The sequence below is a fragment of the Scophthalmus maximus genome, chromosome 19 (genome assembly GCF_022379125.1).
Source record: "Scophthalmus maximus strain ysfricsl-2021 chromosome 19, ASM2237912v1, whole genome shotgun sequence".
Classification (NCBI taxonomy): Eukaryota; Metazoa; Chordata; class Actinopteri; order Pleuronectiformes; family Scophthalmidae; genus Scophthalmus; species Scophthalmus maximus.
Window position 1 is genome coordinate 12,439,009 of NC_061533.1, and position 24,061 is coordinate 12,463,069.

Below are 24,061 nucleotides of genomic sequence, written 5' to 3' on the forward strand. Positions count from 1 at the left end.
GGGGAAAAAAAACATGTTAGCCACCCCCAACAAAAAAAATTCTACTTTGTGTCCACAGCAAGACCCAGCTGTTGCTCCCTGTCCTGTGGTCAACCTGTTGGCTCTGCATAAAGATTTCAGTCCTATATGTCACTCCTTCAGACAGACTAAGTAATGCCTGAGGTGGAAAGGAAAATGGATCTCTGAGTGAAAGGTAGATTAAATGTTAGGGTGGCAGCAAGAAGCTCCGTTCTGTGACAGATAATCCGGTCGTTGGCTCTGTGGAGTAAGCAGGTTTCATCTGTTCAAGTCGAGACACTTATCCCTGTTTAAAGGTGAGAAGATGTGCACATCTTTGAGCGCTCGATTGTTTATGTTGGCTCCTGCAGACATACACATACTCATGGCTTCTTTGGTAATAAGCATCACGTTATCTGGAAAGTTTCAGTAGATCAGCTGATGACTGACCTGCTCCTCTGAAGAAGCTTTGAGGTGATGTTTGTATTTGATTCAGCTTTGAAACGGATATAAACACGAATAACAGCGTCCTACTTGAGGTATCCTGTAGCCATCGTCAGGTTCGTATTTGTCGAAGCAAGAGCTGGAACATTGGAGGCTGCCTTGTGATGAGCGCTGTGCATTGGCGTGTGCTGCTATTGCGTCACGGCCTAGAGGGGAGCAGAGACTGTATTTTTAGAAGGGAATGAGCATATTCTCTGATCAAACAACGTCAAGCACTCTGCTTGCGTATGCTAGGATTATTGTGACCGGGCTATTTTTAAACTCTGTGTGAGAGGGCCTTTTTCTGGGTCAAGTGTGATGCCAGTACTCTCTCGAGGCTACTGGTAGCTCGCGCATTACAGATCCTTTGCCGTGCACAGCATCTGCATCAGTCACAAAGGAGAGAACCGGAGACATACAGGTTGAAACCATCAGGGAGTTAACGGCATTACAGCGCATATCTGAGTCTGCCATACTGCTGTGGAGGAGACAAAATTATTATATCTGTGGAGAAGTCCGAAAGCCTCATTAATCTGTAGTATATCGTGAAAGGAGAAGATGTTGCCACAGCCACAATGTATAGATATGTGTTTGTACTGTGTTATAATTAAGTTAAATATTCACATCACAAACTGACACTATTAATAAACACGGGGAAAATCTGTAACCAACACATTTTGTGGAAACAGTATGCTGCTAGATTATTATGAAATCATTTTTTTTAAAGCTGTGCTGAAACTAAACATTAAACATGTTTTACAGATAAGTTAATAATAAAGATAACTGTTAGTTGCAGCTCTGAAAAATCGCAAAACTGTCATAGTCCAGCTTGGCCGTTGGGCAAATAATTCACATACACCAGCATCACAACAAATCCCTGTACAGTCTCATCTCTGCAGGCTCCCAACACGTGCTGCCGAGAGCAGAGTAAATGCTATGACTGTACGGTGTGCCTCTGTTATGCTGGCTAGCTTTTACTGTCTCTCTTTACATTCCTGCTGTCACTTCCTTGTACAGCATGTGGGTTTGCCGCCCTGCGGCAGCTGGCCGGGTTGTTGATTCACACAGTGGTGATTCTCCGACAGATAATCAGACAGTTAAAGTCTGCCTTCTCGTCATGTCACTCTGATTGACTTCCAATCAGTACAGATGTCACTTCCAAAATCACTGGCCATGAGGAAATTCTCAGAAACGCTCTGAAGTTTGTTGCAGAATCAGTCGCAACACAGATTTAAACTGTTCCCACATTGTGACACGGCTCGAGGAGATTGTAAAGATGTTTATTACCAGCAATGTCAACAAGCATGACCTTCCCTTCCATAGCCTGACTGACATCCAGAGGCCTCGAAGGCTACTGGGCCACAAGCTTTCTCTTCGCGCCTCACCAGCTAGCCTACTTTTATCCGAGCCTTTCCCAAGAGTGCGGTTATTTTCAGCAAAAACGTGGCGTTCTGCTCAGAGTTTGTCAACGCATTGTTCTTCTTCTACGCAAAGCAAAGATATTCTAGGAAAAACGTGATGAGGACGATGTTTGCCTCTAGTAGCAACTTTTTCCCCGCAGTGTGTCAGACACATCTTTACTGGGGAGTTGTGCGGGTGAGCTGGAAGAACGAAAACCCTTGGTTACATCAGGAGCCTTTGTTTGCTGGATAAGTGACGCAGTGGGAATATTAGTGCGATTAGTGTGATTAGACAGAATGGCCAGGGGCCAGAGCAGGGTCCAGAACTGAGAGAATATTGGGGTTATACAATGCTGTGTAGTCACATTTGGACAGCCAAATGCAGTCTTTCCTCGCACGTACTGTATTGTACAGTCTCCTCGGTCCTGTCAACTGTGCTTCCACCTGCCGTGTCTTAGCACAGACTGAAACATCCCTTCAAAAGCAAGACCTTTAAATCTTTGTTTTACTTACTCACAAAAGTATTTTGGCCTAATTAAAGATGTATGCATTTTAACTTTGTATAAAATTTCCATCCGTTTTTGATTTCACAGATAATAATTGGATATTGAATACATAAACCCTGCTTTAACGAATTTGAAACAAATTCAATTTATTGATTATAAACATATAGTTTGGTTGTGTTTATATTGAATCTATGTAACAATAGTGTAGCTTTTTTTTCTCCCAAAATGCTACTGTATCCACATTAACAAAATATTTAAAATCACAACCTAGAATTCAGCCTGCAACAGTGATACTTGTACTGAGGTGACCCTTCTTCGAAAGGAACATATGATAACGGTCTTCTTTTGATAATGCCATCACTTCCATGCACAGAGGAGTTCTTTCATATAGCGCGGATCTCTCTCTCTCCTTATTGACTCCTCTTCAGTTAACATGTCACCTTAGCTGACACCTGCGATATTTAATTTAGATAAACTCCCACTGCAGCGCGGTACAGTGCTGTACAGCCATGATCTTTGTTTTGGAGAGTTGTTCTTCCCTCAGCGGTCAAAGCAGACTCGAGCAAGTCACGCCACCCACACGTTGCGTATGTACAGCCCACACCTACCCCCTATCTCCCCAGTGGTTTGGAAACAATGCTTTGTGTAATTCTAAGACTGCTATTTGTGAAACCTCGATCATGCACAGTGGGTTCTTACAATGTTACGCAATTCCCCTCACTCGAGTGTAATCCCTCTTATGCTGAGTGAGCCCCCCATGTGACAGGGAGGGACAGGGTGGCTGTTGGGACTGTCGGCAACGCACGGGTGCTTTTTGTAAACTCAGGCCAGCCGACACACACACACACACACACACACACACACACACACACACACACACACACACACACACAATGAGCTGTGGCCTGTGTATAAGAAGAGAGGTTTACCCTGCGAAGTGCCTTACTCGAATCTGAACTGCTGGATGGAGAAGACGCTCACACTCGTCCTCGATGCCCAGGGTTGGACCAGACATATAGTAACTACATTGAGCAAATATTCTGAATGACGCTCCGGCTATTTTTTCCTCTTTGTTTGTGAGCCATGAGAATGAATGTTTGCCCTTGGTTACGTATGTAGGAATCTTGCAGCCTCTGAAATGAGTGCATGTGCTGTAATCTTTTGCTCATGAGGAATTTTGTTGAAGCTGGATTCTGCTCTTGAGTGATGGATATCGACAGAGACCTGTTTGAAGAACCATTAAGTATTTTTGGAGATCTAACTTCAGGCTAACATCATATTTGACTTTATCATACATCATTGATGCTTAGGGTATTTGTTTGGAAATATATTCCCAGTTTACGTACCTCATGCTTTCTTTCATTTCTTCTCCCACAGGAATCCTCAATGTGGACATCAGCTGGTGGTTTGACAAGTCACATATAGAAGCCCAGGAGTCTCTCCTCTCCCTTCTCCCCTTCCCTTCCCTCTGTCCCTCCCTTCCCTTGTCAGTCTTCTCCCTGATCCTCCTTTCCCCCCTTCTCCAAGAGTCACGATGCTTATCAAGGAGTACCGCATCCCCATGCCCATGAGTGTGGAGGAGTACCGCATCGCCCAGCTCTATATGATCCAGGTGAGGTCACGACGACAGGTTGCCTGCCAAGTTCTCACCCACTGGGCCCCAGTTTGTTGATACAGACACCAGTGGATGAAAACAAGCAGTCAAAGAGGAGATGAATTAACGCAGGATTTTTCAATTGCAGTGTGCCCAATTATGAAATGATTGGTCACATGGTGTCTGACCCCCCTGGAGTAGTGGAACAAAGAGAGCTTGTGTCCTGATAGATTATCCAATTTAAACTCTCTGAAGCTGACTGTTTCCATTTGTCATAGGATGCATGTGTCTGCAGAAGCAGAGTGGGAGCACCCTGCTTTCTTTGAAAACTCAGTGCACACACATACTCTACGATTGGCGATGGACATGATGCCTTTTCTCTGTCAGATAGTTTTGTTTGTTTAACCAGGCCCATAGCTGGAGACAGAGGGTTCATGTTCGAGCTTTATAGTTTACAGATGCCAGCAGGAAAGGCTGATTTATGCAGCTTGAGCTCTTCTTTGTGGCAACATGTTTTCTGTTCGTATGGCATGTGTACTGCACATGAAGGAGGATTTATTTAATCCGGTGGTACTGCCAGGTGCAGTGTGAGCAGCCGTGCACAGGAGAGGCATGAAGCACAATCCCAACGACTCACTGTGTTTACGAATGTTTACATGTATTGTACACAATTAGGCGTTTAAGAGTTTTTTTCTGTTTACATTTTTGTCATCTGAGGCACATGGCCCACCTCTGGCTCTAAACACTCAGCCGTTTTGTGGCGATTTGAGCTGCATTGTTAAGTACCATGCAGCACAAAGTGGAAATTTCCCATTTGTCGGGGAGCAGGTGGAAGTAACGGCTTTGTTAGATGAGGTTTTACTTGATTATCTTGTTTCTTGAGACATCACATATTGTGGTTATAATGTGAACGATGGGCATTATTTTCTAAACAGGAAATAAGAATCCTGAGAAGTTGAAAAAATATTCTCAGTACACTGTTAAGTGAATTACAGCTATATCTGATAAATTTTACATCCGCTTCCCTTTATAGTCGCCACAAAGTAAAACATGGACGCTGCAGTACCTGTACTCGACAGCCATCCTGCTCATACTCTATAGGTGTCAGTCAGATGATCGTTCATGGGAAAATTTAGGCTTTGAGTTAGGAAATCTCAGTATGCCTACAACCTGTTGACCTTCCCACAGAGGTCTCTCTACTACAACTGTTAATCTTACGCCAAAATGAAGAAAGCTTTAATGTTAACAAACATGTCTAAAATTAATACCCACGCACCAGTATAACAGTTCTGCAGCACAAGCAACAGCTTTGTTCACCTGCATTGCCGCACAGGGCCTCTCTTTTTTTCCTTTAAAAAAAAATAAATCTTTGCACTATAAAAGCAGTTTGTCAAAAACATTCTCTGAATTCCAGCTTTAGGCATTGTATTGTTGTGTCCCCGTATCAAGACATTTCTTGTTCTTGTCTGCACAAATGGAAATGATAATACATGATTACAGCACGGTCCATATTGGTCCCAGACTTTTCAGTTGACAAACTTGTCTCTTGTTCTGTTGTTTTTCCTCATACTCTCCCCCTGGTACACAAAACAGAGGGGTAATCCTGTAAACTTGAGTCGGTTTGCAAACATGACTCAGCAGACATGCCCCAAAGCAAGCAGACGTTTCAAGACTGCACAAACCAGTCACTGTGCCAAACTTCTGCACACTTAAAATCTTATTTGGCTTTCGTAGTAGTGGAAAGTGTACTCTGGATGAATTATTAATTATACGAAACACATCACTACAATATAGTTTTTTAGTTTTTTCTTTTGCCTTCATTGTGATAATATCAGAGGCGAAAAGACGGACGAGGCAGAGGACAGAGTTAACATGTTACCTGCCTGACTAGGTCAGGCCACCGCTGCACACTACAGGAATCTTTTTTATCTGTTTTGCACCCCTCTGCATGTCCTGTGCAAGAATTTGGAGAGAGGACATCTGCGACGCAGGATTACACTCAGTCTTCGGAAAACATCAGTTCATTTGTGCATTCTTAAGCATGTAAACAAAATAATAGGAAGAGGAATTGTTACATTAGTGACCCATAGTTACCTTTTCCACTGACCTCACCCTCTCTGCACAGCCTCGTTGCTGCAAGGCTTCTGTTGCTATGGCAACCGTGACATCAGCAGTGTGCCGTTGGTCGGGTTTTGTTCGAGAGAGTGAGTGAGGGAATAAAAAGAGGAAATGGAGGATAAAAAGAGCGACTGCGAAGCAGGGTAGGGGAAGAAATGAGAGAGGTGGTGGAAGGAGAAGAGAGGGAGAAAGAGAGATGTATTCTGAGCAGAGAGGAAACTTGTAGATTCGGTGTTTGTAGATTCCCCTGCTTCATTGCTGTATGTTGTCAGGGCAACTGCAGCACGTAGGCCTGCCAACCTGCAATCCATCCCCAATATGGGCCACATGGATGAATTCAGGGTCTGAGGACAGTATGGCCATATCTGCGCCCCTGGCAGGCATCGCCTCGCCTTGCCCAACCTCTCCTCTCTGTCAACACTGCCTTCGTATCTGATCGCTAATTGTGAATTCATCATCACAGCATAGGGATTTGCAGTAATGCACGACGCAAATGCGGAACGTGCGAGAAATGAGATATGAGTGTGTCTCGACTTATTCGCACACATCCACCATGTTCTGACTAAGCAACAGTATCTGCGGAGCGAAGTGAAAAGCAGCATCTCAAACAGGAAACACGCCTCACTAACTTGATGGCAAGAGGATGAAATCAGGATATGACTCTCTTCCTGTCCGCACAGTCGGCTTTCATGGCGGTGGCTTCTATTTTGTGTTTGATGGCTGTTAATAGAAAGTTGGGCGAGTGCTACGTGGCCATGGTTATAGGGCAGGACTTGTATTCACAACACAGTGGACACTTTGTCTTTGTGTGCTAGGCCAAAACATTATCTTACATTGTAACGCTTTAGATGAGAGGCCCACCCCCCCACCCCCCATTGAAGTCAGTTGACACACTCACAGAGCTTCTTGAAAGCAACTCCTTCATTTCTGTTTTCCAATAAATATGTTTCACATCAGTACAGAAACAAACAAAGAACACTGTTTTCATTAATAATCTCACAATACATTCAGGGTTAACTTTAAAACGGGTTATCTATTCCTTTCACTTCCCCTTATTACCCCCGGGGAACAGCTGAGGCCCTGGCCATTGTTTAGTGATCTTTCTCAGGGTGAACTGGAAAGAATCATCCGTTGCTTCGGGGGAGGAAAGAAAGGACACATCTTGTGACAGACTGCAGTCACCTGTCTGCTCATTGAAGGGACGGTCCCCGTGCAGCAAGACACAGTGGAGCTTATTTTCCTCTAGATATCCTTTAGGCAACATTTGGAAATTTTGGCAGTGATTTCTTCTTCCAAATATAATGATGATTATACTCATTAATGCACTAATTGTAATGTGATCAGTCTAAGGCCAATAGATCGTTGTAAGTGGAAAGATACAGTACGCTGTATAGAGTTTTTGGTGAATTGTTCCTTTACACGTTTGCTAAGAATTTGTGTAGCTATATTATTTGTGTGTTCATTTCTTGGTGACATACATTTTCATACTGTTTGCATGTGTATGTCAGATTGACATTTACATGCTGTGTTGTAGTGTCTCATGGCTACGTTGGCGTCTGTGCAGTGTCTTTCGAGATGTGTCTGGGCTGTTGAGAGCAGAGCGGGTGGCTAATGAATGACCTGTCAGAGGTAATGAGGTCTGGAGTGCTGGCCGTCTCATGGCTTCCTCCTCCCTACTCAACTGAATGCCTGCCTTTCCTGCCTTGCCTCTCCCAACTGGACTGACAGGAGACATCTGTCTCCCTTGTATCCCGGCGCTGTGCTCAACACTGCGTTAAACTTGTGTTGAGCTGAATGTGGAAAAACTGGAAAGTGGCTGATAAGGGGAAAAAAAAGAAAAGATGATACATCAGAAATCTCTGACATTTATGGTCTTCGCTCCTTGCCCCCTGTGGTTTTAATATCGTCAGCACTTGGACTATGCTCTACTGTCTAGGTTTTCCTGTGTCATTGATTTCGCAACCATCACAAATCATCCTCCTTTTGGCATGCCACACATTCCTGTCTTTGAGGTTTAGAGTCACCTAGCTGTTGCTTTGTTCAACTGCATCTGGAGGCTCCACCCAGCCGCCCTCCCTCCGTGCACCTGGAATGTAAATATGGGAAAGGTGCGGCTCCGTAAGCTTTTTTTGGGCTTCCTCATTTGCAATTCCTTGCTGACGGAGCTTTTGGGAAGCTATTGGTTTTGCTGCCTGTGTTGATGTTGTTGTGACAACTGATAGTGTCCAACTCTTTAGATTCTTATCTGAAAAATGCACCACGTTCATTATACGTTTCAGAAAAGAAATGTTAAACACCTTGTCAACTCACTGCAACATTTCTTCTTCTCACAGAAAAAAAGCAGAGAGGAGAGCTGTGGTGAAGGCAGCGGTGTGGAGATCCTTGAGAATAAGCCCTACACAGATGGACCAGGTGGGATAGGCCAGTACACCCACAAGGTCTACCACATTGGCATGCACATTCCTAGCTGGTTCCGCTCCATCTTGCCTAAAGCAGCACTGAGGGTTGAAGAGGAGTCCTGGAACGCCTACCCCTACACCCGCACCAGGTGAGGTTAGCTTTCTGCAGGAAGAACACCTCCACACCCGGGTCAGAGCAGGAAGGAGGGCGCATTATACTCTGCTAAGGCTGCATTAAAAAAGCCAATTTTTACAAAAGAAATGTGTAGAAGATAGGTAATAATGCAAACCCTGATTATATTCAGTGTAATACATTGATTGATAATACCTATTCTGCTATCCAACCAAGAGACCAACCAAGAGAAAACAAAGACCTCTGAGCAAATTGTTAGAATATTCAGAGCAGCAGACCATCAGATTTGTCAGGCAGTGCACCCAGGCTGTGAGATGCTGATGGCCCATCATATTCATTTGTGTGAGTCTGTTTGTCTGCGTGAGGCCTGGCAAGCACACAGATGTGAAGGTGCTAAAAAGAGCTGTGACCCTTGACTTATGTACTGTCAGCGTATTGATAGAATGCACGCGCCTGTTCATACGTCCATTAAACCGGTGACGGCTTCGCTCCAGGCGCCTCACATGCAACAGATGGGTATGGCTCACATATTATATCCTCATCAGCAGGAGGGTATTATCACTTCAATTGAAATAGTTCAGAAAAGTGAGCCACTGAATTAAGACAGAACTCTAATAAACTCTAGACATTGGTTTTATGTCTATTTCTAACTTCCATGACCTCCTCTCCTTCAGATACACCTGTCCCTTTGTTGAGAAGTTCTCCATTGACATCGAAACCTACTACAAACCGGACACAGGGAACCAGGCGGATGTCTTCAATATGTCTGCAGTCGAGAAAAGGCAGAGGAGTATTGGTGAGCTCTTTGGTATTAATTCTGAATCTGAACATACACTAATTAATTTATATCCAACTACTTTACGTGTCACTTTAAAGTTCACTGCATCACGAGCTGAATAGACATGTTCAACCTCATCACACTATTAGGGAACGGTACAGAAAGTGCTGAGCTTTTCTTCTTATAGTTATTCATTGTGACATTGTGTTCAATATTTGTAGATTTTAGTCTGATGGTGTCTTGACAGCCGTCCTCTTAGCTGCAGGTGAGGCCCACTTGTGGCAGTTTAATGTTACTGCATCTACTTTTTTTTCTGAGTTAAAGAGTGCGTTTGCCCATCGAAGCTGTAGGCGCTCAGAAATTAGGGGTTTTAAGGCATGCTTTGACCCAGTTACAACATTGACTATAGAAATGGTGTGATAATCAGCCACTCATTCTTGTGTTTGTATTTGTCAGCCACAAATTCAGTTACAAAAGGAATTTCATGCCTTTGAACACAAGCCCATGCAAGTTCAACGAACCCCGCCCACCTAAGTGCACATCGTGACATGATATTAAAGACACTGAAAACAGAATATGTATTATCTTTGCACTACAATCAAAACACAGGGCTGTTAGTCATTGCTATCTGAATATGAATTGTCTTTGTCAGACCCAATCGACATAGTGACGGACCCCATCGCCACTCATGAGTACAAAGCAGAGGAGGACCCACGACTCTACAAGTCAGCCAAGACCCAGAGGGGTCCTCTGCGAGACGACTGGATAGAAGAGTACAACAACAACCCGGGGAAGACCCCCATCATGTGTGCCTACAAATTGTGCAAGGTGGAGTTCCGCTATTGGGGCATGCAGTCGAAGATTGAACGCTTCATTCATGATGTCGGTGAGTAAACCGTCAGAGATGTTGAGTATTTTGATTAATGTGATTGTATGTTTGATAGGTTTGTAATTCAGTTCATATCTAATAGTACAAAACTTCTCCCCATCATCTCTCTGTAGGACTGAGAAAGGTGATGGTGCGTGCCCACCGGCAGGCCTGGTGCTGGCAGGATGAGTGGTACGGTCTGACAATGGAGGACATCAGGCAACTGGAGCTGGAAACTCAGCTGGCCCTGGCCAGTAAGATGGCCCAGTTCAGCCAGGCTGATGAGGCCACCGAGGCCAACGGAGGTGCTCCGTCCCCAGACAAAGACCAAGAGGTTAAAGAGGCAATCAGCTCCATTGAAGCGGAGGAGGTGGTTGTCAGCTCAAGAGGAGAGACTCTGCAGCCACGAGGTGTACTCACGAAACAGTGGTCCACCTCCTCCCGGTCGTCTCGCTCATCCAAGAGAGGCGGTAAAAATAAATCATACCACGTTCATCTATTCACCTGTGTGTGTGTGTGTGTGTGTGTGTGTGTGTGTGTGTGTGTGTGTGTGTGTGTGTGTGTGTGTGTGTGTGTGTGTGTGTGTGTGTGTGTGTGTGTGTGTGTGTGTGTGTGTGTGTGTGTGTGTGTGTGTGTGTGTGTGTGTGTGTGTGTGTGTGTGTACACGCGCTCATAGGTTTCATCCTCTTTTACTGTCACATATATTTACACCTCATTATGCCTTGAATTTAGTCTACTTCTTAACTTCTTTCCACCTTAAAGACTGAGGTAAACCAACAACATCAATAATGTCAAAATGTTCCATAAGTTATCACAGCCAGTTCAGTTTTTTTTTTACCTGTCATTTCTATGTAGTGTAAAAAATACTCCTTCCAACAGGAATCTATAATTATCAAACACTAAGCACCTGTTTTAAAGGTTTATTTTATAAACAACTGTGGTTGAATTGATTTGGGTTACAAAGAATTCCTATGACGATTCCTAAATTCCGAAGTTTCTCAAAACTTATTCTTCAACATAATTCTTTCTGTAGTGTATGTGCGTGGTCAGTTTCTAAAAATTAAATTTTGACAAAACATCAAAATTCACTACCTTGTGTTACAACCTCAAAACTCCACAGAAGTTGGAAAATAGCTATTTATAAAAAAAAACTACCACCACTGACCCACATAAATTCAAGATTACCATAGCTACAGGTGTTTAGTGTAGAAACTTTAACATCAAGCTTTTCAGGGATTTCATTATCCATAAAATACGTGAATTGACACAACTAACTGGTTCATCTCTTCCAAAAGTCAGACAGTATTGTAAAAAATGTTGTGCCAAACCTTATGAGTTCATGATCTGTTCTGAATTCCGTGCCCATGAATTAATTGTAATTGTAGTCAAATACATTACAATATTATTCTTTTTCTACACCAAAAGATTGTCCTTGTATGTTGTGGTTCAGAGTCTCCTGAATAGGTGGACGCTCAAATGGTTGAATTGGTGTTAATAAATAGATTTTTTTTAAAGATTTTTTTTTATATGCACACTCTTTGTACCACATTCTGCGTTTTTGTCAGGCTCCTGATATTAATTGCAATGTTTTTACTCTGTTGGACTATATTTACTCACTCCCCTCGCCTCAACCCTTACAAGTCAGTGGATCTTACCTGGGTTATTTTTAGCAGCGGCTTTGACATCACAAACCACATTTCCAGTGTCGCCCCTACCTCGAGGCAGTGCTCACTGTAGCTGCCACCTGGACCCTGACTCTCCTCCAGCATGCCTCACTTCACCCCTCCAGCATGCCTCACTTCTCACACACACACACACACACACACACACACACACACACACACACACACACACACACACACACACACACACACACACACACACACACACACACCCCCAACCCGGTTCTTTCTTGGGCTATTTTTAGCAGCAGTGCTGACATCACAGACCAGAGGAGGCTGACGCTCTTCGCAGTGACTCTCCGCTCCACCACTGATGTTTTCCTCTGTGCGTTGACAGCTACAGCTGTGCCCCCCTTCCTCCGTGCTAATGATATATGAGGCATAGACTGAATACACGTGACAGAGGAGGTCTGCTTTCAGTATCGCCATTTTCCTCAGCTGGCATGTAGTTCAGTGTGCCTGTAGCTTTTCTGAGAAACATTGAGCCTCACTTTTCACACACCCCCCGACCACCAAGCAGTCCATCTGTGATGAAGTAATGCACCACAGAGACTGTTGCATGTTTACACAACACTCACTCGAACGTGTGCTCGTGTGTGTTACAGACGAAAAGAGAGAAGCTGAAACACATGTCCCAAAATAACAGTGGATTTTTTTGCTCATGTATTTTATTTTATTTCTTCTTGTTTTTTCTCACAGTGAGCCCGTCACGTCACAGCATCTCCGAGTGGAGGATGCAGAGCATTGCGCGAGACTCGGACGACAGCTCGGACGAGGAGTTCTTCGACGCTCATGGTAAACATTGTTTTGATTTTGGTATCAAAGGCAGAAGTTGGATTCAAATGTTTAATCTTTTAATTTGTTTTTCAAGACTTTGCTTCCTCCCACCTCGCTTGACTCTGCATGCATCTCTTTAACCACAGATCAGTTCTTAAGCTTCCCAGATACCCAGCATGCTTTGGGACTGCAAATGAAGTAGGTGGGTGTGGTGCAAAACTCAGGCTCTCTGCTGGATGAGTTTGGCCAAGGACACCGGCCAGGTGTCTCATCCTGATGTCAAGTCAACCAAACCAATCGTTTCTGCCCATTAGTCCTTTATCATTTATGACACGTTTAAGATCTCCTCCCCCCTGACACACGAGTCAATCCCCAGTATTTGTTGTTTGAGAACTTTTAGTCAAGAGGATGAAACAAGAATAAAGTCATGTATGTTGCTGTCGTGTTATTTTGGTGAAAAACTGGAATGCAATCATTAGAGTGAATTGTGTTGAAATTCGATTAATTGATTGTGTGGTGCCGAGTTTGTATGGATTAATTACTGTGCGTATGGTGTCTGAAGTTAAAGCACATCACATTTGATCAAATAAGCATTGATTCATTTACAAGTTTACACACCCATCTGTCTCAGTTACAGTTAGTATAGTGATCACTGTTGTGCTGCTCCAGTGCCCATATCAGTTAATAATCTTTGAGATATGTTATTACCCTGTAAAGGTGACTATGGTAAATAAATGCGGTTGGTGTAACAAAACAATTAGCTTGAGAAACAAAATATGAACTGAAGTGTGTGCTTTGATGCCTGGATGAATCACACTCATTGAATATGGAAACAGGCTGACTTGGCTGAGATGTCTATCTTTATAGTTTGCTCGTGGTTATGGTCGTCTTGCAGTAAACATCTATTGCAATCCTTTGAGATACTCCAGATGTACAGGGTTATTTTTAACTGCCACGCTCCCCCGTCCGTGTGTGCAAGAAGATAATGAATATAGAAAAGCTTTAGGTGAAGGACTCCAACCACGTTTGGTGTTTTTGGTTCATGAATGCTTGTTGAACAGAGATGATCAATCAGAGATGTGATCAATCAATGTGTCGGCTACAGTTAAATCTGTGAATTAAGGTTTATGAGAACCTGCAAAGCCATGATTTTTTTTACTCAATTTCTGTATCTACATTAACACAAGTTAAAATTGAAGCTGAAATAAAGTTATTTACTAATTTAATATTGGATCATACCGTAGACACTTATTTTTTTCCCCATTTTAAGACTGGATTATTATTCTTGTTTATTAAAGAAGATTGAAAATTGAAAGAAATTGAATCATTCGAGGAAATAATCTAAAAGCAATAAAACATTTTTTTAAAGTCACTTAATGTTGAACTGTTCACTGGACTCTGGTGTTTGTGTTTCTGAGAAACTGGCTGCAACCAAGTCATAGTGAAATTATTTCCATTTCTTCACAGCAGTGGAGTTAATTATTCATATCTTGATATTGTGGTAAAGTAAATGGAATTACATGAGATATTTTACACATAAAATGTTAGATATTATTTTGAGTTTTCTAACAAACTAAAGTGAACAGGAGGCGGCTGCCTGATTCTCGGAAACAAAGATACTATAGCAGAAGTGTCCCAGGAGAAAAATTATGGGATAAAAGGGGATAGTCTCTGTCTGATTCTGAACCTCCCTTTTAAAATCCAATATTAATGTCTGCGGGTGGATAACAAAGATAAATTCAAAGACACATACTAGTCTTCAACTTTTCTCTATAGACGTTTTTTCGATGTTGAACATCTATAACAAAAGTTCACCACCTCTCCTCCACTGGCCCCCAGGACACACGTACCTGTCATTTGATATTGCATAATAATATACGCTCATCAACCATAGATGTCTTCATACATGCCCACATCCAGCCTGATACGTATTAAATGGCCACCACTGCGAGGGATACATACATTGATATATAGTGATGATGAAATAGTCCCATCTTGTGGGAAACTTTTCTTTACATCTGTTTCATTATAAAACTGAATAAGCAAATGTAACTCATACTAATCTGTTAATAACTGTTGGTTATACTGTCGGTGCAATGACAAATCTTTAAGCCCTGACCGCCACACGCACTTCAGTTGATGATGATGTACCTTGTGTTCTCTCTGCAGAGGATCTCTCAGATGGCGAGGAGGTCTTCCCAAAGGAAATCGCCAAGTGGAACTCCAACGACCTCATGGACAAGATTGAAACCGCAGACGCAGAAGAAACTCAAGGTACAACGAAGACCCTGAACACTTCATCAGACAGTCACGCTGCTGTTATACTTGATGTGAAGAATATGTGTGGGTGTTTGTGTTTTCAGATGAGCGTTTCAAGGAAATGACCGTGGATTATGAAAGAGCGACCAGCGAGGAAAGACTAGATGAGGTACAGATTCTGATCGTGTGCATGTGTACAAAACACAATCCTAACCTGCCTGTTTTGATGCAGACAGAAATAAATGTTGCTGAATTTACAGAAAACTCCCGTGAGACCTTAAAAATATTATTTTTTTACTTTTCTTTACCCTGAAAAACAAAGTCAGTGTTTCATATCAGGCTTGATCGTTTGGAGAATAAGAGACGGGCTGTTTGTCCCTGAGCCTGTCTGTCCTCTTGTGTTCAGATGCGTGGCTCTGTTAGTGGCCAAGCCGATAGCTCTCCCATTCCTACCATCACAGTAACAAGGCACCAGTCAGTAAGTAAACATTTTGGCCCCAGTGCACTGTGGACTTGAGTGGCTCCACAGCGACCTCCGATCCCCCCGAACAAACCCAGTGCTCGCTTCCCTTGCCATTTTTCCTGCCGTTACCCAAACCTGTAACCATGTGTACCCCTCAACCCTCTGTTCAACTCCCCTTGTACTTTCAGCTGTGGTGTTGACTGTATACACAGTGCCTCTATGAAAATGTGAAGTTTTGGATCAGACATATAGGACAAAACTACACATTGTGCTGTTCCATTGAATGTGACTTGTTGTCGGGAAGCATTGTTCATTGAGTGTAGGTTGCCTCCTTTCTGTTCCCCTTCATGGTTTTTCCGTTCCCTGCTGTGGTTGTCAAAAGGAGTTTGTTGTGTGATCCAAGTTTGAAGAGATGGACACTAATAGTCAAAAGCCATGAGTCACAAATCTGATAAGTCATTTGATGTTCAATTGCAAAAGCATTTTTCTTTATCTTTGACTTGTTTCCAATTCAGGGAGCATTCCTCCTTGCTGTCTTTGAAGATGCTCCTAAGTGGATTTTCCCGGAGCTGCTCTTAAATGTTCCTGACCATCACCCTTCTATTAATGTGCTGCTTTCAGGAGAGCTCTTCCCAACAGTGCCTGCAGCCTTCCAAGATCCATGTGCTTATCTTGGTGCTGCACGGAGGAAACATCCTGGATACAGGTGGAGGGGACCAGAACAGCAAGCAGGCAGACGTTAATACGATTAGTACGGCTTTTGACACAGTCATGCGTGTCCACTATCCTGCTGCGCTGGGGCGCATCTCCATCCGTTTGGTACCGTGCCCCGCCATCTGTGCCGAGGCCTTCTCCCTGGTGTCCAAGTAAGAGGACACACACATACATAGTTTTCTGCAAGCTGCAAGTTTCTGATTATTGGCTGTGACTGTTGTGTGCTTATGATGGTTGTTCTATCTGTGGTTGTTCTGGACAATATAGTCATAACTGTGTCCATTTTTTTGGGGGGGGGGGCAGCCTGAGCCCTTACAGCTATGATGAGGGATGTCTGTCCAGCAGCCAGGACCACATCCCGCTGGCAGCGCTGCCCCTCCTGGCCACCTCTGCTCCACAGTACCAGGAGGCCGTGGCCACCGTCATCGCCAGAGCAAACCAGGTGTTTGCCGATTTTCTAAAGTCTCTGGACGGGTCTGCCTTCTCTGGCCAGGTCAGTCACTGTCCTGTGAAGACATCAGTGGTGTTGAGCTCTCCGATGCCAACAGTTTTTGTCGCTTTGTTCTATTTTTATAATGAGGTTCATGTGTTTTTGTTTCCAGAGATATATGTGCATAATCACTGAATCACAATTGAACCAGGTCTTTCATTTTGTTTTAGTTGTTAGCTTTTATTAAAAAATATCAAAACAATTAGTCAATTCAGTGTTTGTTGACTACACCCATTTAATAATGAATGCCAACATCCAACTTTGTGTGGGAGAAACTGTATCAATATGTGAAGCAACCTTCACTGTATCCTTTCGGATCCCTGCCCTCTCTAGGTGTGTCTCATCGGAGACTGTGTGGGAGGAATCTTGGGATTCGATGCTCTGTGCAGCAGCAATCAGACAGTAAATGAAAGTCAGAACAGCAGCCGCAGGGGCAGCGTCGTCAGTGTACAGGTAAGAGACCTAAAAAGTCAGTGTAGTTATTAAATACTCAACATAGAAGAACCCCAAAAGCAAAATTTCATATGCTCCAGATGAATGCATGCCCTACACATACGTTTATTTTTGTAAATTATGACAAGACAAATATTAGGACATTTTCTAAACAAATGTCCCTGAATCTTTCCTCCACAGGATCAGGACCTGCTATCTCCTGGGATCATTATCAACTGCGGGCACGGGTCATCCTCTCCGACCCTGGAGGGCAGTCGCCACCTCAGTCGCAGTAACATTGACATCCCTCGTGCCGGTGCAGGTGATGACACCAAGAGACAGCTGCCACGCAAGAGAAGTGACTCCTCCACCTACGAACTAGACACAATAAAACATCATCAGGCCTTCCTGACCAGGTGTGTTGTGTGCGCGATGACAAAAACAAAAAAGAAAACCAAGCTCTTACTCCTTTTTTCACGTCCTGTCAGAGTGTGATTTATTATGAGGTCTGTGGGAGGAAATTACTTTTTGATATTCTTCCAGCTTACACTCCAGCGTCTTGCGGAGCGACGCGGCCTCCCGCAGGTCAAGCAGCAGCACTATGCTGGATGGATGCTCCCTGGGGAAGTTTGACTTTGAGGTGTCCGACTTTTTCCTCTTTGGCTCTCCGTTGGGCTTGGTGCTTGCACTGAGAAAGACTGTCATTCCTATGCTGGATGGTAAGCTACTTTGGAAACAGAAAAATGCAATGTTTGCCACAGTCAAATGAAAACAACAACAGGTGAACTGCCCAGTTTACAAAAGTAAAGTTGATATGAACTCAGTAGCATTCAAGTTAGTTTTACTTAACATTATCAATAACATACTATAGACCTCGTGGTTTTCAGAGAAGGTATCTAAAAAAGATTTTGTTGCACAACGAATCCATCGTCCCTTCTCCTTTCTCATGTCTTTGGTTCACTCTCTCCCTCTAGTGGCCCAGCTGCGGCCGGCCTGTCAGCAGGTCTACAACCTGTTCCACCCAGCCGATCCCTCAGCCTCCCGCCTGGAGCCTCTGCTGGAGAGGAAATTTCACCTCCTGCCTCCTTTCAACGTGCCCCGTTACCAACGCTTCCCCCTGGGAGATGGAAACTCTGCCCTCCTGGGTGAGCCCAAGATGCATACAAGCCACATTGATATCAATTCAGAAAATATCCAATCATGAATTACAGTGTAGTCGCTTATGTGTTTCTGACTTGGGTTCACGAGCACAGACACAAATGCAAAATTCCCTATAATAACATGCCTGTTTGATTTTTGTCCTTTTGACCAAGTGACACTTCTGACACTTTACTTTTTGCCGTAGACAACATAAGATGCTTGTGTGGCACACTTTGGGTTCTTTCACACAGCGAAAACATTTTCATAAAGAAAAATGAACCATTTTTCTACTGTTTGTGCTTCAAAGTCTTTTGTGAAGCTGTTTACTCATTTAAATGTGGCCATAGTCCCGCTTTCTGTTCAGACTAGTCATTAGAGTAGAGTTACCCTTGGAGCCTCACCCTACCCCCTTTTTGCACAAATCTCCCTCCATGATTCCCCAAGAAAATGGAACACAGAAATTGTTTAAGTAGCTCATGAAGGATTATTTTCCTTTGTTGAAATTAGCTTCCATGTCTGAACTAGGTACCAGGGCTTATTGAAGAGTGACATCGGTTTGATGATGCTTCGTGACTTCAGGGTTTTAATGTCAGACTCCTCAAAGTGATAGATTTCATAAAAAGGATCTGTCACTGAATATCCTTAGGTCCTCCTTTTGCGACTAATTAAAAACAGTTTTCAGTAAAGGTAATTTTTTAATGACCAATTCAAGATAATTTTTTAAGTTAGGTTAAAAAGATTTTAGGACGAACAGGTGCAATACAATCTTGAGAACAAAGTGATATGACAGTGAATTAGAAGTAGTTGTGGTTCAGATGAGTTGGCTCGACTAAGGGCTCGACTCTGCCTTCTTGTCTTATGTTCAATTGTTCTCTCTTCATATGTTTTTGTGTCTTCCCTGTCTTCTCTCCTTCTTTCTCTCTTGGCCTCCTGTCCCCATATCTGCATACCTGGCTCTCTACCTCCAACCCCCCCCCCCCCCCCCCCCCCCCCCCCCCCCCCGACCTTTGCCCCCTCTGCCCCTCCACCTCCCTCTGTAGTGGAGACAGTCCAGAGCAACGCTCAGCTGCTACTTGACAGCGGGCCTCCCCTGTCCCTTCGCTGTCAGGAGACCATCAGTGAGACCTGCATCCCTGTGCCTGTGCTAAACTGGCAGGAGGGCTCCCTCAAAGCCACACCCGCCACTATGGAGTGTGTGTAGCCTCTCCCATTCACCTGCATCTGTCCGAACCCCCTTTGCTGTGTTCCTTTGTGTGTTCATTCCATCTCTCATGCCTTCATTTCCAAGATGCTCAGATGTATATCTGCCACGTGTTCTCTCTGAGTATTCCCATCGCTGTTGTTTCAAGGGTTCCGATAGACCAATATATATATATAAAAATGCAGCATATAGACCTTTCCTTGTAGAATCCAGTCTTCTATCTAAATTACTTTATACAGTCAGTTTAATTTACTGGTTGAATTCTTGGCTTTGAAATGAAAATGATTATAAATTGTTGCAACATGCCATGGAAATACTTGGAAATCTGACGAGCATCTGATGTGGTGTTTGGATTTGTCGTTGCCATCATATATTCACGCCGCATTCGATGTTTGGACGATACAAGCATTTGTGTTTGTGCTGTGTTTTTTGAGCCAAGTTTTAGTGTGTTAAGGATCATTTCCATGATATCAGATTCTCGATGTGAGCAAGCAGAGGGTATTTCTACAATCGCCTGTGTTTCAGAGACCGGTGTTGATGTGACGATTGTGCTGCTTTCGATGTTGTGTTTGAACGCACTCTTTACATTGTGAATACACTGTGCTTAATGTTTCTCCTTGTGATAATGGTCAGAGGCCATCTGATATTATAAAGATTTCCAGCACTATTTCAAGAATTTCTACATGTTGCTTTGCTATTAGATAAAAATCACCACATGGATGTGATAGTAACAGATGTGGACATTTGTAATTTTACATTCACTAAGTGTTTTGTGTACTCACATTCCTGCATTTCCACTTGGCCGATCACAGAAATCTGACCTTGTCTACCATGTGGCCGCCTTGTGGTTTCACATGTCCTCTGAAACCGTGGTGCCGTGCCGTCACATTTCTAACCCCACATCTCCCCCCTCCCATCTCTGTGAGCTCCCCCCGTACCTGTGTCTCTGTCTAATGGGATCTCCTTGTTTCGGCTCAATAGCGGATGTTGTTCAGTCTCATGGTGGTGTCTTCATGGACAGTTCGTACCCCTCATCCCCCGTTACGGGCCCCCTCTCCCGGGGCCAGCGGAGGGCCAGTGAGGTCAGCATTGCCAGCCAGGTCTCAGGAATGGCAGACAGTTACACTGCCACCAACATAGCCAACAGTAAGTGTTCTCAATACCAACCAGTCTCTCTTTCTCTCTTCCTCCCACTCACACAAACCCTGGTCCGAGTTATGCTCCTTCTTTCTTTCAGTCAAACATTTCTCTATGATTCTGTCTAGTTTCTTTTTGCAACTCTGCTCCCATATCTTCTCTCTCTCAACCCTCTGACTATACACACACCCTGCACTCCAGCTGAAGCAGCGTAGTCAGCCAGGTAGACGGTTCCGTTCGCTGTTTCTGATTAGCCAGACTTTTAACAGCTGCATTGAACAGAGACTCTGGGGGCATTTTGTCCATCTCCAATTTAAAAGGGTCCTGAAGAAGATTAAGCTTAGCGCCACTTTCCACTGTCTGTCTTTCTCTTATCCACTGTCTCAATGTAAATGCAAAAAACGAGTGCTGCATTTATCTAATGTTGTACTGCATGTAGACACCTGCCTCCCTCAGCCATCCCTGCACCGTCCACTCCCTACTGTGATGTTTGCTGAGATAACTGGTTCTGTTTCCTGTTTGTTTGACTGTCCTCCGAAGTCCCCCTCTCCCTCACTTTTCCTGTTTATTTCACGTATGCTAGCAGAGTATTTATTTGTAACTCACATTACTGTTCTCAACCCTGCTGCTTCAGCACCTACAGTTACAGTCGGAAGATGCACACAAACTAATTGAGATAGATCTCTACTCCTGCAACGTCAGAAGATCTTCAACCCCAATACCTCCACTGTTACTAACTATTATTTCTCAGCTTTTACATTGACAGTTCTGTTTAAGGCGGCTTACTGACACTGGACAAATCACTAAATCATTCTTCAAAGTGTATAAACTGTCATAAACTGTCACATGCCAACAGGAATCCATGTTTTGTAAGGCTTCTTTCTCTTTGTCGTCCCCCCCCATAGCCAAATCATGCCAAATTAACCAATCCAAAAAGATCAGCCTTTTGTCCCAACTCGCCCTATCGTCACAAAATAAATTCTTCCTGAGAAGTCCTCCTAAGTCACGTAAGAAATCAAAGGCTGGCCAGGCTGCGGGACCCCCTGATGCAGATCTAATGGCAGAGCTGGACGCTGAGACAGACACCAGGGAAGGTCTAAGTCCCATTGGCCAGTACGAGAATTGCCTGTCAGCGGGGTTGGACTGTGCTATATCTGATCTGGTCTCAATGGACTCTCAGGCTGAAGTGGACCAAGGTATATTTCTAAGGGAGGGGACTACTGACATCAACGTGAGGCTACAGGTCTTTGTTTGTGTGCTGTTCTCTGCTCTGTACTAATCTTACATCTTTTGTTTTTGCTGCTCTTCCAGAAAGCCTCTTTTTCCTGCCCTTTACCTGTATTCTTTCAAAATTGAATTCTTACAGATTCAAGTCACCTCCACTGATGGGAAATAATGTATGAATCCAGATCTTGCCATGATCTTTTTTTCATGCATATACTAACAGGAATAACCGCCTTCAGTTGCTCATATAATCTCAAACCAGTCCTACCTATATTTCTCTGAATTCCAGCACTTGCTTCTTTGTTATTAATGGTTCTAAACTCCTTCCTTCTGTCCTGTAGCTGGAGAACTGCTGGGATCGGTGATGATTGTGGTTTAAGACAGAAATAATGGTTTTGCTGTAGCCTCAGGAGTGTATCACCTTTGCGTGGCATCACGAGCCTCCCGCTAGAAGTGTCATCTTACGTCTCTGCACCCTATTCCACTCACAGTTGCTGCACGTTGGTGGGGCACAAAGCGGCTGGACTTTGCCCTGTACTGCCCAGATGCTCTGACCGCTTTCCCCACGGTGGCTTTGCCACATCTCTTCCATGCATCATACTGGGAGTCTACTGATGTCGTGTCTTTCCTCCTGAGACAAGTGAGTAAACTCTAAAATGCCTGCCTTACTTTGTGGCCTGGTGCCATGAAGTCCCTTTTGCTTATACTGAGGATGAGTCATTTAAATGTCCCCTGTAGGTTATGAGGCATGAAAACTCCAGCATCCTGGAGCTTGATGGGAAAGAAGTATCTGAATTCACCCCCTCCAAACCTCGAGAGAAGTGGCTCCGCAAGAGGACTCATGTAAAGATCAGGGTAGGCATCAGATCTACAAGAGAAGACAGTTTCAAGGTGCTTTGGAGCTGGAGCTGACACTTTCTAAAGTATGTCATATAATATATTCTAATCACGACATCGTGGGTTTAATTTCATTTAAGTTATGTAATAATTTCAATTTTTATTGATTATCAGATATTTGGAGAAAAAAAAAACATCAGTAACTTTGGGTACATTTTAATTGGTAGTAAACAAAAATGATATTCCAGCAAGTTTCCTTCTCTCCTTTGACAGAATGTGACGGCCAACCACCGGGTGAACGACGCTGTGTTCACTGAAGACAGTCAGCAGGTCATGGCAGGTCGCTTCATGTACGGCCCTCTGGACATGGTCACCTTGGCCGGGGAGAAGGTGAACTCTCTACTGCCGTTACACCCAGCCGCGCACAGACATCAGGTGTTCATGATACTTGTGTAATTTACGTTTGTGCATCATTTTTTGTTTTTGTTTTTTTCCACATCCTGTCCAGGTTGACCTCCACATTATGACCCAGCCTCCATCAGGAGAGTGGGTGTACTTCAACACCGAGGTGACAAACAGCAGTGGCCGTGTGTCTTTTATCATCCCAGAAGATAAGCGCCTGGGCATCGGAGTCTACCCAGTTAAAATGGTTGTCAGGTGAGATTAGCTTTTCATTTCCCCAACCCTATTGTGTGTGTTAATGTATTGAATTAAGCTTTATTATATGAAAATTCAACATCTTTTTATTTTATTTTTTTAATCTCTGTCTCTCTCCATTGTCTTACTCTCTGGTGTTCCCCAGGGGTGACCACACCTTTGCAGACAGCTACCTGACAGTTATTCCGCGCGGCACAGAGTTTGTGGTATTCAGTATTGACGGGTCTTTCGCTGCCAGTGTGTCGATCATGGGCAGTGACCCCAAAGTGCGGGCAGGAGCTGTGGACGTTGTCAGGTATTTGGCTGCTCTTCTTCCTCTGTCTTCTTGGGTTTGAAACAAGAGTTTCTGTCACATTGAAGTACATAAACATCTGCTGTTGAAATTAGTGTCTTACTATATTCACCTGTTGCTCTTCTTTTTCTTTTTCTTTTTAGGCACTGGCAGGATTTGGGCTTTTTGATCATCTATGTAACAGGACGTCCAGACATGCAGAAGCAGCGGGTAGTGGCTTGGTTGTCTCAACACAACTTCCCTCACGGCATTGTCTCCTTCTGTGACGGCCTGGTCCATGACCCACTCAGACACAAGGCCAATTTCCTCAAGGCTTTGACCGAGGTCAGACTTCCAGGCGGGGAAGACTTTTATAAGAACTGTAGTTTGTTCATGCGTTGTCCTGATCTTTCTGGAATAAAGAATACACTTTTTCTGGTGAAAACTAAAACAACAATGCTTACATAATATTTCCCCAGTTGTTATAAGAAAGTTATTTTC

At 43.7% G+C, this 24,061-nt stretch overlaps 1 protein-coding gene across 7 annotated transcripts in view; it reads left to right on the top strand.

The window, feature by feature from the left end:
• The window catches only part of LOC118314033 (membrane-associated phosphatidylinositol transfer protein 2), a 38,508-nt gene that overhangs the window by 10,407 nt on the left and 4,040 nt on the right, over window positions 1–24,061 (top strand). The window contains exons 1-24 of one of the 7 annotated variants that reach the window (XM_035640116.2): window positions 3,294–3,404; window positions 3,764–3,998; window positions 8,432–8,646; window positions 9,305–9,426; window positions 10,061–10,294; window positions 10,411–10,746; window positions 12,658–12,753; window positions 14,905–15,009; window positions 15,099–15,163; window positions 16,079–16,323; window positions 16,475–16,664; window positions 16,995–17,114; window positions 17,295–17,509; window positions 17,637–17,812; window positions 18,068–18,238; window positions 19,274–19,426; window positions 20,416–20,580; window positions 21,477–21,767; window positions 22,287–22,435; window positions 22,534–22,686; window positions 22,906–23,022; window positions 23,141–23,289; window positions 23,435–23,584; window positions 23,725–23,905. In XM_035640116.2, the coding sequence (XP_035496009.2) occupies window positions 3,921–3,998; window positions 8,432–8,646; window positions 9,305–9,426; window positions 10,061–10,294; window positions 10,411–10,746; window positions 12,658–12,753; window positions 14,905–15,009; window positions 15,099–15,163; window positions 16,079–16,323; window positions 16,475–16,664; window positions 16,995–17,114; window positions 17,295–17,509; window positions 17,637–17,812; window positions 18,068–18,238; window positions 19,274–19,426; window positions 20,416–20,580; window positions 21,477–21,767; window positions 22,287–22,435; window positions 22,534–22,686; window positions 22,906–23,022; window positions 23,141–23,289; window positions 23,435–23,584; window positions 23,725–23,905 (3,876 nt within the window). In that variant the 5' untranslated portion in view covers window positions 3,294–3,404; window positions 3,764–3,920. Of the gene's footprint in view, window positions 1–3,293; window positions 3,405–3,763; window positions 3,999–8,431; window positions 8,647–9,304; window positions 9,427–10,060; window positions 10,295–10,410; window positions 10,747–12,657; window positions 12,754–14,904; window positions 15,010–15,098; window positions 15,164–16,078; window positions 16,324–16,474; window positions 16,665–16,994; window positions 17,115–17,294; window positions 17,510–17,636; window positions 17,813–18,067; window positions 18,239–19,273; window positions 19,427–20,415; window positions 20,581–21,476; window positions 21,768–22,286; window positions 22,436–22,533; window positions 22,687–22,905; window positions 23,023–23,140; window positions 23,290–23,434; window positions 23,585–23,724; window positions 23,906–24,061 lie in introns of those variants that run through there. The other 6 variants (XM_035640115.2, XM_035640117.2, XM_035640119.2 and 3 more) reach the window with 6 other exon arrangements.